The 15,752-nt window shown below is 47.8% G+C and overlaps 6 protein-coding genes across 6 annotated transcripts; 2 read left to right on the forward strand and 4 right to left on the reverse strand.

Annotated features, from left to right (window-relative positions):
* Positions 1–1,042: 1,042 nt before the first annotated feature.
* Positions 1,043–5,476, reverse strand: BDV27DRAFT_158276 (putative chromatin remodeling complex subunit (Chd3); the record flags this gene model as incomplete). Its single annotated transcript, XM_032072655.1, has 2 exons — positions 1,043–5,137; positions 5,207–5,476. The coding sequence occupies 2 exons, from the start codon at positions 5,474–5,476 to the stop codon at positions 1,043–1,045; spliced, it is 4,365 nt and encodes a 1,454-aa protein (XP_031927048.1).
* Positions 5,477–5,843: 367 nt separating this feature from the next.
* On the forward strand, positions 5,844–7,420 carry BDV27DRAFT_129168 (RNA methyltransferase). The gene has a single exon (XM_032067133.1). It carries the CDS (start codon positions 5,923–5,925, stop codon positions 7,408–7,410), a length of 1,488 nt encoding a protein of 495 aa, XP_031927049.1. The 5' UTR covers positions 5,844–5,922; the 3' UTR covers positions 7,411–7,420.
* BDV27DRAFT_129169 (pepsin-like aspartic protease) lies at positions 7,421–9,277 on the reverse strand. The gene is made up of 4 exons (XM_032067134.1): positions 9,119–9,277; positions 8,611–9,057; positions 7,683–8,546; positions 7,421–7,624 (listed from the first exon to the last, which is right to left on the reverse strand). The coding sequence occupies exons 2-4, from the start codon at positions 8,950–8,952 to the stop codon at positions 7,568–7,570; spliced, it is 1,263 nt and encodes a 420-aa protein (XP_031927050.1). The 5' UTR covers positions 8,953–9,057; positions 9,119–9,277; the 3' UTR covers positions 7,421–7,567.
* Positions 9,278–9,360: 83 nt separating this feature from the next.
* BDV27DRAFT_129171 (putative SNF2 family helicase/ATPase) lies at positions 9,361–13,537 on the reverse strand. Its single transcript, XM_032067135.1, has 5 exons — positions 13,221–13,537; positions 13,083–13,109; positions 12,880–13,023; positions 9,846–12,815; positions 9,361–9,787 (listed from the first exon to the last, which is right to left on the reverse strand). The coding sequence occupies exons 1-5, from the start codon at positions 13,332–13,334 to the stop codon at positions 9,674–9,676; spliced, it is 3,369 nt and encodes a 1,122-aa protein (XP_031927051.1). The 5' UTR covers positions 13,335–13,537; the 3' UTR covers positions 9,361–9,673.
* Positions 13,538–13,772: 235 nt separating this feature from the next.
* BDV27DRAFT_129174 (uncharacterized protein) lies at positions 13,773–15,174 on the forward strand. The gene has a single exon (XM_032067136.1). The coding sequence runs from the start codon at positions 14,023–14,025 to the stop codon at positions 14,803–14,805; it is 783 nt and encodes a 260-aa protein (XP_031927052.1). The 5' UTR covers positions 13,773–14,022; the 3' UTR covers positions 14,806–15,174.
* Positions 15,175–15,210: 36 nt separating this feature from the next.
* Positions 15,211–15,695, reverse strand: BDV27DRAFT_165152 (uncharacterized protein; the record flags this gene model as incomplete). Its single annotated transcript, XM_032073846.1, has 2 exons — positions 15,487–15,695; positions 15,211–15,392 (listed from the first exon to the last, which is right to left on the reverse strand). Exons 1-2 carry the CDS (start codon positions 15,596–15,598, stop codon positions 15,211–15,213), a joined length of 294 nt encoding a protein of 97 aa, XP_031927053.1. The 5' UTR covers positions 15,599–15,695.
* Between the last annotated feature and the right edge of the window lie 57 nt (positions 15,696–15,752).

Here is a 15,752-nt window from a genome sequence, read left to right on the forward strand (position 1 = left end):
GGCAAAGAACAAAAGAGGAAACGCCCTAAATGTATAAGAAAAGTGGACTAGAGCCCAATGCCGCCAGTGTTTGTCCGATAATGTTGGTCAGTACAACCATCTGCTCGGATGGCTGCAGCTTCTGAGGCGCAACTTCTCATTGCTCGTTTCCCGCGTCTTGCAGGAAACACCCTGCAGTGTTTTCGGGGATGCTTAATCTCCTGCTGATCTTGCTCTTTCTATTCCTTCTTTTCTTTCCTTTAAATTCGCCACTTCTTTGGTTTTTTTCCCCTTATCTTCAGGAAAAGTTCACTGGAACAATATAACTTCAAGTCTTCTAGAGCAGCTCTCGGACCGGTCATTGAAAGTCACGTCGAGGGCAAGCACATATTCCGGCACTTGTGCTAATCCACCATTCTCACTGTTTCATCCGTATTCCAAATACTGACCCCTATACAGACCGTGTCCCCGGAATCGGTGGTGCGTGGCATCGTGGAATACGACGAGCGTATACACCCTCCAAACGACATACACCATGTGCCGGCACCGATTTGACGAGGGTGAGCGAAGACAAACGAACTGTGTCTTCCTTTAATTTTGTGAGTAGGAGTGGTGTGGTTTTCGTCCACATGGACGCATAGTTGACAGGTTGAAGACTTCGGGGGTCAACCAATAATTGAGCAGCAACGACATGTGACCACCATCCCCCAAAACTACCATCGAAATCGGTCCTTTGGACCTTTAATTCTAGCAGTAAGTCGATTCGTGCAACAGTCGTTCCCGAAGGTGTGTGATATTACTATGTATTGTACATCTCTCGCCATTCCAACATGGCGACGATCATTCTCTTCCCCCAAGTGTAATATAAGCGCCAGAATGAACCTGAAAAATCGCTAAGGACAGAGAAGAAAAGAAAACAAAATAAAGACCAGGAGGTAAGCAAGATCGGTCAGAAAATGTGCGTTCCACCTATTTACGGACAAAAGCCCCATCCCATGTTCATCCCATCTCGCTATTCGTCATTACGTACGTACTCGAGGCATAAAGCCTTGCTTCTTTACTCTCAGAACCTCTGGTTGTAGGACTGAAGGAACCTGAGATCCGTCCCAGACTGTGTCGCCGGTTTAGCAAGCCGTACATTCTCTGTCAAGTTGGCTACTGGCGGCTTTGTGGCGGTGGTGTTAACAGCGGTGGGAGTCGCACCACCAGGTGTACCATGGCTTGCTGTGAGACTACCTGGAGCCTTACTGGCCTGCCTTCTTTTACGCTGTGCAAGGTCACCGCGAATACCGGTCAAATATTTCTTTGCTTGAAGGACGAGGTCGGGGTCCTCGGTACTTTGCTTCAGCGCGTCCAGCATTCTGGCCACTTGAGTGTCTGATTGTAAATGAGGACAGGTGCGGGAGATCCCAAAATGCGCAAGGCCACAGAGGCCGCAATGCTCCACGCCGGCTAGTTTCAAACGACAGGAGCCGACCGGGTGATTCTGATTGCAGGCGAAGCACGAGGGCCGGGTCTCCGTGGGGCCGTCCATGCCTGCCGCGCTCATCGAGAGGTCGTGGTCGGTTATGGGATTGACTCGTTCGAATGCGCGTACTTTCGTTTTCTTCGCCGGACGTTCTTCAGCCTCTAGCTCGGGGAAAGAGTCAGACTCAGATTCCACGACATCTTCGCCCTTGAACTCGGTGTCGCTTTCAGCATCTCGTTTACGAGGCGTTTTCGTAGGGGATAGTCCCGTAGTAACAGTATTTGAATAGTCAACTGTCACCCGCTTTCTCTTTCCACGTCCAAAGGTTTCGGCTTTTCTGGCTTCTTCAGCTGCCGCCTCTTCTCGCTCCTTGAGGATCTTCTCCCAGATAGCACTGTTATCTGATGTAGGATCCTCTGTGTCCTGTAATTCACTTAAATTCTGGTTTTCGTTCGCCCAGACCCGAGCGAAGCTAAACTGGGATTCAGGGGCGTCCTCATTGGGAAACGAAGCCTGTTCAGCTTGACTGCGGTCAAGAAGCTTATCGACAGACGCAGAATCATATCGTATATCCCCTGAATCATCGTCTTCAAATAACGCCTGAGCTCCGTGTCGAAGGATAGACTCCAGGTCCTGCCCGTCGTCTTCTTCTGAGACCATTCGGTCAATCAGTACATGATCTAGTACCATCTTCTTCTTACCAATCTGCATGATCTTCTCTTCAGCGCTACCCCGGGTCATCAGTTGGAACACAAGCACCTTGTTCTTTTGTCCAATGCGATGAGCACGCGACAATGCTTGCATGTCCTGGTGAGGGTTGAAATCAGGATCCATGATTATGACGGTATCTGCAGTGGCAAGATTGATGCCCACACCTCCAGATCTGGTGGAAAGCAAAAATGCGAAGTATGGCGAGTCTTCAGCATTGTACTGATCAATCATTTTCTGCTTCTCCAAAGATGACATCCTTCCATCAAGGCGGCGATGCAAAAGCCCCAACCCATCAAGAAAATCCTCAACTATATCCAAGTTGTCAAGAAATTGACTGAAGATCAAAACTCTATGACCGCGCTCTTTGAGCTTCGGCAGCATTAGTTGTAAGAGCTGGAGCTTTCCAGCCGCCTCTACTAGATGCTTGTGAGATGTAGCAGCATTGTTTGTCCGCTCTTCAATAGCTGTACTATAGATAAATGGATGGCACAAGCATTTTCGAAGCTGCATCAGGATATTGTTCAGGTTTTGGCGTTCGGCTTGTTTGGGACCCTGGTTGTCATTCTTTCGCTGGAAGATGGCCTTGATCAACTGTGGGTTCTTCGCCAGAATCGACTTATACAACTTCTTCTGGACCACGGACATAGATACTGGAACAATGATCTGGACCACCGGTGGAAGAAAAGTGAGCACCTGGGCTTTTGTCCGGCGTAGGAAAAATGGTCGGATCATGTTGTGAAGCTCAGGAATATTCTCTTTTGATAGTATTCCATACTCGTTCTCCAGTTCCTCTGCATTCTTCGTTGGGTCGCAGAATTGGAGAAGATTGAACAACTCCCTGGTGTTGTTTTGCAGAGGGGTGCCCGTCAATAGAAGTTTGAAAGGGAAGTGAATCCGAGACAGTGACTCATATAACTGACTTTTGTCATTTTTCAAACGTTGGCCTTCATCGACGACCAGGCCAGCCCAGGGTACTTTGGCGAGGACTCTTCGGGAGGCATCATCGGCCATGGTTTCATAGGAAGTCACAACTACATGGCACCTTAGGTCATGGCTGCCCTCATTAAACATCTCATACTTCTGCGCTAGTTGACGCGAGAACGAGGATCCGTAGTATGTGACCACCCGAATAGAGGGAACCCATGCCTTTATTTCCTTCCGCCAGTTTGGACATGTCGAGTTGGGTACTACAACAAGGAATGGCCAGCATTTATGATACTGTATCAAAGTTGCAAACAGGCCAATCACTTGGATGGTCTTCCCTAGACCCATTTCATCAGCAAGAATCGCGTTCTGCTGTTTGAACCACATGTAATAAAGCCAATTCAAACCATCTTTTTGATAGTCCATCAGTTGCCCCCCTGTCATAGTTTCAGGTTGTGTTTCTTTGACTATACTTTTCTTGAAGTTTTGCTTTCTGACCTGATCCAGGTGCTTTCTGAGAGATTGTTGGTTTGGCATATAAGTGTAATCACGTTTTACCCAGTCCTCGTATGCAGTTTTGAAATCGGCCCACCTCTCAGCATTATTACGGTCAGGTGGCGAGTCCCATACTGCGTCCTCATATGTTAGGCCCTTGAACTTTATGTAGGCTTTAGACACCTTATCAACCCGTGATATATCTTTTTCAATAGATCGATCCTCCGAGCTGTCGTCATTGTCGTTATCTGCGTACTGGACATCGAAAAGAATGTCCGCTCGAAGGAAGTCCTCCGGTATTGCCTCTTCAGTTGTCATATCTGGGTTCGAGTTTTTGTTTGATCTGAAAAAAGCTCGTCGCATGGCCGGACTTACAACGCTCCAAGCCCAGCTGCCAGGCACCCAGGTAGTATGATTATAAGACATTGTTTTCCATTTTATTAGGTACTCTTTGTCGACCTCCTCCATGATATTCGCGCTGTACCCAGCAACGTATGTCTTAAGGTCCGTTGGCCGCCAGGCAACTATTGCACCGATCTCTCCACGGGCTGAAGAGCAGTCTCCGCAACGACCTGTCGTTTCATGATCCGCAGAGACATGGTCAAAATGGAACGCTCTATGACATTCAGTACAGCGAAAGAGTAAGTTGGCTATATTATTCAAACGAGCCATATCCACAAGGGTAATAGGATCTTTGCCATCATTTTCCTGCCGAAGCTGCTGCTCCTGCTTTGGCGTCAAGCGCTCCCGAAGTGGTTTAGACATATTCCCTTTCTTAGCACATGCGGTACAGCGGCCTTGGTGTGGGCAGACCTGGTCTTTCGTATGGGCAACACCTAGGCAACGACGACACTGAAGAACAAACAAGTCATCCGAAACCTTAGTTACAAGGTGTTCGCGTGTAGCTCTAGGACCCAGGCAAGCTTGGTGATAAGCGCTTGTACATCCCTGGCAAAAGACAAGAGGGCCTTTCGCATAGTCATCTCCACTACGGTAGCAAACTGCGCACATTTCGTTATGAATACTTCGGAATGGGTCATCAGATGGGATCTTGCGAAATAATTCTTTTGCTCCGAAGAACTTCTGTGTCTTGGCAACATCTTCAAACTCAGAAATGTCCTCTTCATACCTCTCCCTGAGATTTTTTCGAAGTGTCTTCCGCTGCCGGGTTGAACACCGCGAGCCTGTAGGTCTTGGGGCATAGTCGCTTTCCTTATCTGTGCCTCCTAAACGTGTCTTGACTTGTTTGCGCCTCCTTAAACGTCTTTTCCTGGTAGTTGTCGTAGCCGATATGATAACATCATCACTCGAAGAAGATCTAGATCGAGATTCCTCGTCCTCACTGCTCATACGGCTAAAGAAATCTGTGAACTGAGTATTTCCAGCCCGAGTAGAGCGTCGCCTTGCCCCTGACTCAGATGAAGTATATCCCTCTTCATTGGACGAGGAAGCCATGCTGGGCGGGGACTGTAATGAGCTTCCGTAGACTTGTTCTGTATTTTGGAAACGTGTGAGGGCTTCGGGTCCGTTGCTTAGCCTCTCAAGTCGAGAAGACGACATCTATATGGAAGCAGATCCGAGTAAGATAGAGGTTAAGAAAAGGTTGTGTGAGAGGAACATAGGACTTACCGTTTCAGTTTCTCCACTGCGCAATTTGACTAGATAGGAAGGCTCTTTCGTAGTCTCTATTGCCTCACTTATAACACAACGGACATCAAAATGTCCGGGGAGGAAGTCATATTCATCACTATTAGAAATTGTCGGAGTCTCTACCGCCAGCTGTGATTTGGAAGGTCCTGGTGAGCCTTCAGGTATTGGTGAATGAGACTTGCGCTGAAATTGCGACAGGAGGTCTGCGACAAGATCCTCGTTCAAGTGAGATGCAATTTCTTCATCCATCTTGGGTGTTTCGTATCTTGTGGTACTCTCATACAAATTCACGATAGCAGGGACACTGATAAGGGAGAGGAAGGGTGCTTTAAATTTGAGGTCGCTCGCAATTGAAAAATATATGACAGAACACCAATGAGAAATTTACAAGAAAAGAGCGGACTGTGGAATCTTCTTCATTAGGAAGCAAAAATGAATGCGTGAATCAATCGCCAATAGCACAACTGTTCAACAAAGGATCCATCAAATTTCCCAACTGCGTAATATTGCATCTAAACGCGACGCGATCCCTCGGATCAATGATGATCCGCTTATCTTATCGGACCTTCAGCAAGCTCCCGTGGGAAAAAAAAAAAGAAAACATCAGCTTTGCGAAGTTAGATCCTGCATTCGACGGCGATAGCTTTACATACGGAGTCCTATTATATTATTAATTGTTTCTCTGATTGTCTGCAATGTCTCGCCGTTCACTATTGAAGCCCTTGCATTCATATATGCGCTTATCTATAGCTCCGTCCATTCATCTGAATCATGTGAGACATGCTTCACTTAACTCGGCCATTGGTCGTGGTATCCGCAAGACCAAGGGCTTTGACGGTCCATCTTCATCGCGAAATTCGTACGATTCTGATATTGAACGGCCATATAGAGAAAGAAGGGACACAAAATCGAATAGAACCGAAAAGAAAAACCAAGGCAGAAGTTGGCTCGATGATGACTTTGACGAGGATGAGTTTATCAGAACAGGAAATTTCCGCGCATTGCCTCGCGAACACCAACGTTTTCAGAGCAGTAAGAGGCTTACGAAGAATGAAGTCAGAGGATACGATGACCGTGAGTTTAGCGGCAGACCTCAGGACAAGCGTCACCCTCGCCGAGCGGAACCACCGAAACACCATCGTGCCACAGAGAGAGTACCAGAGCGGGTAAAAGAAAACGTGCAAGTTCCGGATGCAATCCCATACACAACACCGGCATCGGAATTCATATATGGAACCAGCGCAGTGGAGGCTGCACTACGCTGTAGCAGACGTCGTCTGTACAAATTGTATGTGTATCAGGCCTCTGGTGAAGAACTAAGCCCTGCCAAGGTTGCACTACGCAAATTGGCGCTTTTGAAGAACGTCAAAGTCAAGATGGCTTTCGGCGGATGGGACCGACTTCTTGATAAGATGAGTGCTGGTCGACCTCATAATGGCTGCGTCCTTGAAGCGTCCCCTCTGCCAAGATTGCCCGTGAGGGGTTTGAAAAGTGTTCCCTCTGTGAAAGAGGAGGATTTTGGTGTGGAACTGGGCGCTCAATCACGAGAGGAAGCATTGGTGAATAGCACGAACGACAAGCTCAAAATCCATCATTGGAACCAGAGAACAAGGTACCCTGTTGTATTATTACTTGACGGAATCGTGGATCCTGGAAACCTGGGCGCCATTATTCGCTCCGCATATTATCTTGGTGTCGATGCTATTATATTCGCTGGTAGGAACTCGGCGCCTTTGTCTCCCGTGACAATCAAGGCCTCGGCTGGAGCAGCTGAAAACATGACTCTTCTCGAAGTGAGCAACGAAGTAGATTTCATTCAGCGCTCGAAAGCCAACGGGTGGAAATTCTACGCGGCAGACGCCCCAGGTCCAGCTTCCAAATACGTCGACGCTACTTCTTTTGTTGAGGGTAAAAGTACGACCGAAGGGGGGCATGTTAGCACCCAATCGCCTTGCGTTATCATGATGGGGAGCGAGGGATCCGGATTGAGTCGTCACATTAAATCGCATGCGGACTCTATCGTGAGCATCCCTGGAGCCAGACTCGCCACACCTCTTGGTGTCGAGTCTGACCCTTCTAGAGTGGACAGCCTTAACGTCAGTGTGGCAGCTGCACTGCTGATGGAAATGTTTCTACGAGTACCACTTGCGGTGGCCGACGTGCCTCCCAAAAAAGCTCGGTAAACCTGAATTGGAAGAATAATAATGACAGCTTGTAAATATATCACTTGTACATTAGCATACTTAGACCTTACGGACAAAATCATAATCTCCATACCCAACAACATTCATCAAGGAAACATTCACATCATAAAAGTAATACTTGAGCTCAGCTCTTTTGCTAGACTTCTGCGTTGGCCTGCACAGCACCGAATCGAAGAGAACCAAAATCAAATATCTATACCATTTATTCCGTTAGAAGAGCATACGAGGGGTGTTTGGAGCATGCAACTCACCGCATATAGCCCATCCAAAAATGTTCCACCAAGGATGTCAAATTCGAGCGATCCACGGCTCTGAACACCGCCATATACATAGCCAGGTTTGGCTTCAGCAAACATCAGACTCTCTTTTGACATAACGAACGATTTCTCCCCCACTGCCAACTGAACGACTGGAAGCTGGCCTATATTGACGTCAGATGGGATGACAAAGCCTTGGCTTTCAATATCATAGAGTGCGCCTGGGATAGAATCATAAATGGCTTGACACGTTTGGTCATCAAGTAGAGTCAATGCTGCGTCGGTATCGACAACAGCCTTGTTCTCAGATCTATTCATGGCCTTTCCTCCAACCGTTGTAGAAGGGGACTTAAACATCCAATAGCCTCGACTATTGTCGACAGGCGTATGATGAACATCATGACCACAATAGCGCACAGTATCCTCGTCAATGGAGGCAAATGTGTAAAACGGTTTCTTTAGGTCAGAGTCGCCCCAAGATCCAAGTTTTACTGTGAACAACTTTGCAGATTGTTTGAGGTCGTCTCCGATATTCAAACGCTCAGCTAGAGCCTTGATGTCCTCCTGGGGATGATTGATATGCCCAAACGCCAGCCCGAGAACGCCATCTGCTGAGAATTGTGTGAACATTGGCGACATGGTTTTGGCAAGCTGAATGGGCTGTGCCTTGAAGGCCGCTCCTCCAATGGTGATATCTTCTGTACCAATGGTACCAGACACCGAAGAACCGTCCACATAGGACACTTTCCATGGCGAATCTTCGATGTCTTTGAATGTGCTCGACTTTTTGGGATCAAAGGTATGACTCTCCTCCCCACCCTCGGGTAGTGTAACTGCAGAGAGTTCACTAGAGCGCACCTGCTAGGGTTAGTATGGTGGATTTTGTCTTTCTCCTATCTCGAGCGATATAGATATATCTTACCCAAAAATCAGCAGACGCTGTATCCAAGACCAGATTCAAAGTTCGAGCCGGGGTTCCGATGCTCACTGGCATAAAGAACACAGCATCATTTTGGATATCATCTTTCTCGACTTGCTTGAATTCGTCGTCCGAGGTTTGTTTTCGCATTACGTCGTGAAAGCGAACTCGACCGCCGATAGGCTTGTCAGTGAAGGGCCGGCCAGTCTGATGAATAGCTCGACTGATAGAATAGGGGCCATTTCTGGTGGGGTGCAAACGGTATTTGCGTATCAAATGCACATAGGACTTGATCCCCGATTTGCAGTAGTTTGGATTTTCAACAAGGAAGATCTTGGATGCCATGATGATAGTAGTCGCGTTTTCGTCCGTTCAAGCGAACTCGGGAGTAGACTCATATTTAAGATGATGATGATGGAATGACAATAAGTTTCAAGATAGCCATCACTGCTGTCCTAGTGTCAGAGTCCCCACTACTAACCTACCTGCGGATCTGATTCTGGGCACATACCTTGCACGCTAAAGATGATCTACAGTTACAGTGAGCGACCGTCGGTCCAATGAGATTCAATACACGGCAACATTGAGGGGTCAGGATAAATTAGAAGCTGCGTAAGATAGATAGCATGTTAATATTTCAGTGGCAACGTCACATGTTGCACGGCGAATCAAGCAAGGCAGGTGTCATCATTGCCAACCTGAAAGACCCTCGTCGCCTTTGAACCCCGATTTCCTGTCATATGATCAATGGTTGCCTGAGGATATCCACCAGTTAATACAGATCGGAAGCTGATGGAAGCTCCACATTAGGAAGTATTCTATTGCTTTTGTATACATTTCAGATACCGTACCGCACAGGTACAGATGGATAGCTATTGTGTTACAGAGAAAGATATGACAAGAACCGTGAAGCGAGATCATCAACAATGGCATCTATGGGCCAACGCCAGACCGACTTATATCGAAAAACGAACCAAACCCCTCGCATGGCCAATTACCTTCCCAAGCACTGCAGAACGGTCATAACAATATTTAGCTGTTTAACAACTATCGAACACTGTCAGAGTTACTTCTTCCGACTTTTTGCCTTGGATGCTGTGTTAGATGAGACACTGGCTGCCCGCGACGTCGATGTAGAATTGGCTTTGCTGCCGCCTTTAACAGCCTTGACCTGCTTGTTCTACGAGAAGATACACGTCAGTTGAATACCTCGAGAGTTTTAACAAGGCCGAACTTACCACTGCGCCGCCCTTATTCTTCTTTTTAGCCGGTGCTCCGTCATCGTCGTTTTCAGCATCCTCGTCGTCTCGATCACGTCCACGGCCCTTGCCAGACTCGCCATTGGCTTTCTCATCCGCAACTTCAAACTCCTTTGCAACGGTGTTCAATAATGTTGTACAACGGCGTCCAATCTCCACGGGTGTTCGGCTAAGGAAGAACCAGTCGAACCGGAAGAGTGGGGACTCGCGAATTTCATCCCGTATTTTCTCGTACAGTCCCTCACCATCCACCCCATACTTATCGAGCATCACCAGTAAAAACCGATCCTCTTCTTCGGTATACACCTTCTTATTGGTGGTAGACACCGTGTAATTGATCTTGAGTTGCTGAAGAGGAACGCGGTACATCTCCATCTTCTTGCGAAGCATTTTACGCTGATGGTTCATCTTGCGCAGCTTCTCCTCTCCCTGCTCAACAACGCGGAGATATTTGGGGTAGTCTTGGATCTCGGTGTACCTCTTCCAAAACACTTTGGCGTATTCTTCAACTTCATCTGGTTCCTTGCTATCCACTTCAGTGGCGATCCCAACATAATCAGTGCGTCCGAACTTGGCGGAGCCATTAACAAACTGCTGGAAATCACGGCGATTCCAGGTTGAAAAGCCTTCTTCTGACATTTCAGCCTTCTGCGCCTGCTCTTCTTCAGTCAATGGCACTGCATTGTCAATTTCTTGTTGCTCCAGATCGCGCTCAGCTTCACGCTCACTAAGTTCGTCTTCAGGTCCATCAGGGAGCGGAACCTTATAGCCGATCTCTTTGTGGAAGTAGGCGGTCTCTTTCTCCTGGAGTTCTTGGAGTCCCGGAGGGAAGAACTGCCAATCGTGAACGGCAATTTGCTTAGGTGCCCGAGGGACCTTCGGTTTGGGATCAGCCGTCCTTCCACCAGTGGCTAGCGCTTGGCGATAGTACTTGTCAATAGAGTAGAACTGCTCTTTCCGTTCGCGTTTTGCCGGGTTGATCCAATTGAGGCCGATGTCCTTCTTGCGATCTGTGAAGTCCTTTCCGTTCCATTCGTATGCACTTTCGGAGCTAAACTTTTGCAAATCATCGATACCAAGTTTCTCATATTTCTTGCTCAGTTCTGCAGTTCGCTCCTCACCCTTGCGTAATATCGCATCAATATCATCGTCGGAAATTTGTTTATCGGCATTCAAAGGTGTAGCCGAGTTCTCATTGCTGAAAACGTTCGCAGCTCCGTGCTGAATCATGCCGAGCAGCTCCTCCTTTGACGCGGCGTTCTTGGTCTGTTGCTGAGCACGGCCTTGTTGAATAACAAGCTGGTCTAACCGCAGTTTCTGGGCTGCACGTTCCAAGACCTTCTCTTCAATCGCATTCTCTGTAACAAATCTGAATACAACCACTTGCTTCGTCTGACCAATACGATGAGCGCGGTCCATGGCCTGTAGATCAGCCTGAGGGTTCCAATCACTGTCGTAGAGGACAACGATATCCGCAGTCGTCAAGTTAATACCAAGACCTCCCGCCCTAGTTGTAAGTAAGAAGACAAATTTATCCGACCCTGGCTTGTTGTACTCGTCAATTGCAGCGATTCTATCCTCATGAGCTGTCGTACCATCGATACGGCAATAATTGTACTCTCTGAAAACACAGTAATCTTCCAAGATATCAAGCACACGACTCATTTGGGAGAAGATAAGAACGCGGCTTCCCTGTTTCTGCATACGTGCCAAGAGCTTGTCTAAGATTGACATCTTGCCGGCGTTGTACACAAGATGCTCATCCGTTGTATAAGGAGGACCTGGCTCAGCTCCTTCAAAAAGGTAGGGGTGATTACAACATTTGCGAAGTTGCATGACAATGTTCAAGAGACGGGTTTTAGATTCGCGCTTCCCAGCAGCACCGTTGACAGCATCGATATCCTTTTCAAGAATCTTCTGGTACCACTTCACTTGCATTTCTGACATGGGCACATACAGATTGACCTCCTTCTTGGGAAGCAAGCTCTTCTCTACGTCGCTCTTAACACGACGGAGGAGGAAGGGTCGTAGTACTCGGTGAAGTTGCTGAACAACGGTGTCCTGGTCAGACTCTTGGTTTGAAAACCATTGATCGAACGCCTCCGAGTCACCAAAAACATCCGGCAAAAGGAAGTTTAGAAGGGCCCAAAGTTCATGGAGGTTGTTTTGGAGAGGGGTACCAGTAATCAGCAGCCGATTCCGAGAATGGAACACACGGATGATCTGTGCGAGTGACGATTCTTCGTTTTTGATTCTATGGGCCTCATCGATGATAATGTACTCCCAAGCGAACTTCTTGAGGTGAGACTTCTCCCGAAGAACCATTTCGTAACTGGTGATGCACACATCGAAATTCTCATCAAGGAGTCTTTCGTTTATTAACTTATGGCGCTCCTCCTTGTCTCCCTGAAGAACAAGAACATTAACGTCAGGTGTCCATTTGTGGAATTCGCGCTTCCAATTGTCGAGCGTAGATTTCGGCACGGCAACCAAGTGAGGTCCAGTAATGTCGCAGACATGTCTGAGGTACCCGAGAAAAGAAATGGTTTGGAGGGTTTTACCCAAACCCATTTCATCGGCAAGGATACCAGAAATACCATTCTCATGTAGAGAAACAAGCCAGTTCAATCCAGCAATTTGATAATCACGCATCTCTCCATGAACGAATGGCGGGGATTCACGAAAGACGGTGCCGGTCTCGCCGCCACTCTTCTCATCCTTCAATAGCTCTGCGTCTTCCTCTTGTTCCGTCCTGCGACGCCTATCACCACCTGCACCGCCTGAACGTGACGAGCCCTTTTTTTTGGCCTTTGCCTCTTCCTCATCATTTTGCCGGTCTATCTCGGCCATTATTTCTTTGATCCGTGGGTTGGGGTTGGTTTCAATAAAATGGCGAAACAAATCGGTAAGCCCGAGGAGGTAGCGGAATCTCCGAATCGAATCATCTTCCTGTAGAATACTGTTATAAGAAACCCCAGCCGCGACAAGTGAGATGACAAATGGACTACTATACCTTTGACTCGTCCAGACGGCCATGCTTTTTACCCAGAATACTTTTCCTTAAATGAAATGCCTCAGATCGCTTCCTTCGGCCATCGACGGGAACTGTGTCGCCTGCAACACTGCTTGCTGTGGTGTTTGGGTTTGTATCCGAATCCTGGTTCGCGCCGGTTAGCCTGCGTGTTGGGAAGTGCTGGTGAATTGCGTAGAATGTACCGTATAGTCAGGAGTGTCCTGGTAGCCCTGTGTGGAAAGAAAAGTCAGCATGAACTGAAGTCCGCTAATATACATCACTTATCAATGCGCGCAAGCCAGAGCTTGTGCGAAGTGATTTGACCGGGTTCTGTCACGTACCCCCATTTGCGCGTCATCTACAGGTACCGACGTGACGGGTTCATCATTTGCATCTGTCATGGGAGTATCTGCCTGAGAGGGTGTTTCTGAATTGGGTGCGAACGAAGGCGCCATCTTCGTTCTGGGCGCACTCAGCGCAGGTAACTTGTGTTATGTATATAAAGCTGAACACGCCTTGCAAGTGCTCCGAAACACGATAGAAGGTAAACTGAATGGGGACGCTAAGATGTTGATTGCCCACTGTTCTGAGATCGATTTGGGTGGGTATTGGTTTATCGAGGGATTGATTCCCAGTATGGAACAAGGAGCGGGAATTGAACAATAAAGGTTGATGAAAGAAGTAGTCGTCAGTCGCGCCGGGATGGCAAATGGAATTTCGTCGGGGAAGCGCAGCCGTCCTACGCGCTTATTGGACAGGGGACGCGAGTTTGTAATTAGTCATAACTGAGTCATCAACCGGCGGAAGACAAGTTTCCCCGCTGTGGGTCACGTTACCGGGACAAAAGCAAAAGAAAGATCACCTGCACAAGTATCATCACTGATCATCGTCACCAGGTTTCCTTGCTTCCTTTCAACCTAATCTTTTTCACTACAGTTCCCAATTTTCCGTGGGGTGCGACCTAGACATCGGTTTTAATTGGTCTTGTTTTCGTTTTCTCTGTTTTTGTCTCAGTACGATATTTGTTGGTATATTTTCAGGGAGCACGGTTCACCTCGCCCCTCCTAGTGGCGCCAACCGCATATTGTTTTGAAGTTAAGGAGGGATATTAATACAGCTGCTTGGTTTGCAGCACGATCTACCATGGACTCCATGCGGTCATTGAACACATCGCTACCTAGCTCGACTCCTCGCCCTCAACCTCCTGAACAACTTTTACAATCGTTCAAAGCGGCCGCGCTGTCTGTTACCAATCTTTATAAAAACGCAGTCTTCGAGCAATCACAGGCGAAGCAAGCTGGCTACCAGGAAGCAATTGAGGACCTACTTCATTTTCTAGACAAGGAAGGCCTTGGCCTTGCCGGTGGAGAAGGATCGAAAATCCGACAATGGGCAGCTGAAAGGAGTGATGGAACCGGGACTCCGAGCGACGATGACGAGCCTGAGAAACAACCCCGAAGCACTAGCCCCGTGGCTACACGCAAGGAACAGACCAAGCCAGAAGGCGCCCGACAGCCACTCAAGTCGACCTCGACTGATGAGCCCGTTGCTACGCAGCAACAGACCCCACTTTCCAACCCTCAAGTCACCGAGGCAAACGCCCTTGATAGACCAGCAGTCTTTACTTTCACTGCTGGGCCTTCATTTCCCCCATGCCAAGAACCTGATGTAGATATGCAATCCTCCGACAGCTCGACTGCCTCATCTCAAGATAGTTCACCTGTGAGTGTATCTGTTCTTCCTCGGACCTCTCGGCAACAAGCCCGGCACAACAACTTGTCACGGACGAATCCTCGAGCATCCACACGGGAACCTTCCGTCGGCGCGGGCTCAAAACGAAAGTTTGCAGTTCCCGATTTTTTCGACATATCGGGGTTAGGGAATAGGGATATATTTGGGGGCGGCAAACGTGGCCGTTTCACCTAGAGAATATAGTATCCACGATTGGACGAACTTCATATTCTTATGGTAACGCAGCGGTTTGATTGATATTTTGAGTTCACGGTGCATTTGGAGGGAGTCTCGCATGTGGTCCTCTTTCGGCCACCTCTTGTTGTCTTCATTTTCCAGCCTTTTGTCTTCATTGCTTTCCTGTTTTCTATAACGGTTAAACATATAGAGGTTATCAGATCTGGTGATACCCGGTGGGGCAGCTCTTGTGATGCTTGTTTCGTGTAATTCTTCTCCTTCTGTTCTTCTTCTTTCCTTCATTTCTTCTACATGCATATATGACGACGCTTTAGGCGATTATTCTTGTTCTCAGTCAGTTCTAATACAAGTATAACTGGAAGTCAAGCAGGGCACAATCTTGTATCAAGGCTACTGTATTATTCAATTAAAAGCCCTGTAAATGCCCATTCCCACCAGCGTTGCGGAGATCGTCGCAATGCCTAGCCTCCGCGAGCCCATTTTATATTTCGTTGCGCTTTGCATGACCGTGCGCTCCTGCTTCTGCAGATTGCTCATACCCGTATAATAGCTGTAGACACCGAGACCAATAAATGCGGCGGAACCTAGTTACATTGTGCATATGTCAGACGACATTCCACTAGCTCGTTTGGACTTGTATCTGAATAAATATATATGAGAATACTATAAGAAACTAACCTGTGACCCTGCAAGCTGTACAGTCGTCATATTGGTCTTCTGCCAGTAGACGTTTAGCCTCTTTGGACTCGACCTCCCAGGCGCGGCCGTTATTCTCCGAAGCTGAAGACATTGGAATCGGTTGGTTGGTTGGACGCTAGTTGCAGCGGAGTATTCCGGTAGGTAGTATCGAGTTTCTCGGAAATCGGAAAACCGTATCACTGCCCAGGAAAGGACAGTTGATCAGTGACTCGAAAGCAAAGAACTGCCTTGAATTTCAGCAAGAG

Source organism: Aspergillus caelatus (assembly GCF_009193585.1).
Source record: "Aspergillus caelatus strain CBS 763.97 unplaced genomic scaffold BDV27scaffold_100, whole genome shotgun sequence".
Lineage (NCBI taxonomy): Eukaryota > Fungi > Ascomycota > Eurotiomycetes > Eurotiales > Aspergillaceae > Aspergillus > Aspergillus caelatus.

Excerpts from the sequence above, each read along its gene's own strand:
- BDV27DRAFT_129168 (XM_032067133.1), top strand. The coding sequence starts at position 5,923 with ATGTCTCGCCGTTCACTATTGAAGCCCTTGCATTCATATATGCGCTTA.
- BDV27DRAFT_129169 (XM_032067134.1), bottom strand. The coding sequence starts at position 8,952 with ATGGCATCCAAGATCTTCCTTGTTGAAAATCCAAACTACTGCAAATCG. Across the intron at positions 8,547-8,610 it reads CAGCGTCTGCTGATTTTTGG|GTGCGCTCTAGTGAACTCTC; the intron begins GTAAGATATATC and ends TAACCCTAGCAG. Across the intron at positions 7,625-7,682 it reads TTTTGGATGGGCTATATGCG|ATATTTGATTTTGGTTCTCT; the intron begins GTGAGTTGCATG and ends TAAATGGTATAG.
- BDV27DRAFT_129171 (XM_032067135.1), bottom strand. The coding sequence starts at position 13,334 with ATGGCGCCTTCGTTCGCACCCAATTCAGAAACACCCTCTCAGGCAGAT. Across the intron at positions 13,110-13,220 it reads TAGATGACGCGCAAATGGGG|GGCTACCAGGACACTCCTGA; the intron begins GTACGTGACAGA and ends CTTTCCACACAG. Across the intron at positions 12,816-12,879 it reads GCCGTCTGGACGAGTCAAAG|GAAGATGATTCGATTCGGAG; the intron begins GTATAGTAGTCC and ends AGTATTCTACAG.
- BDV27DRAFT_129174 (XM_032067136.1), top strand. The coding sequence starts at position 14,023 with ATGGACTCCATGCGGTCATTGAACACATCGCTACCTAGCTCGACTCCT.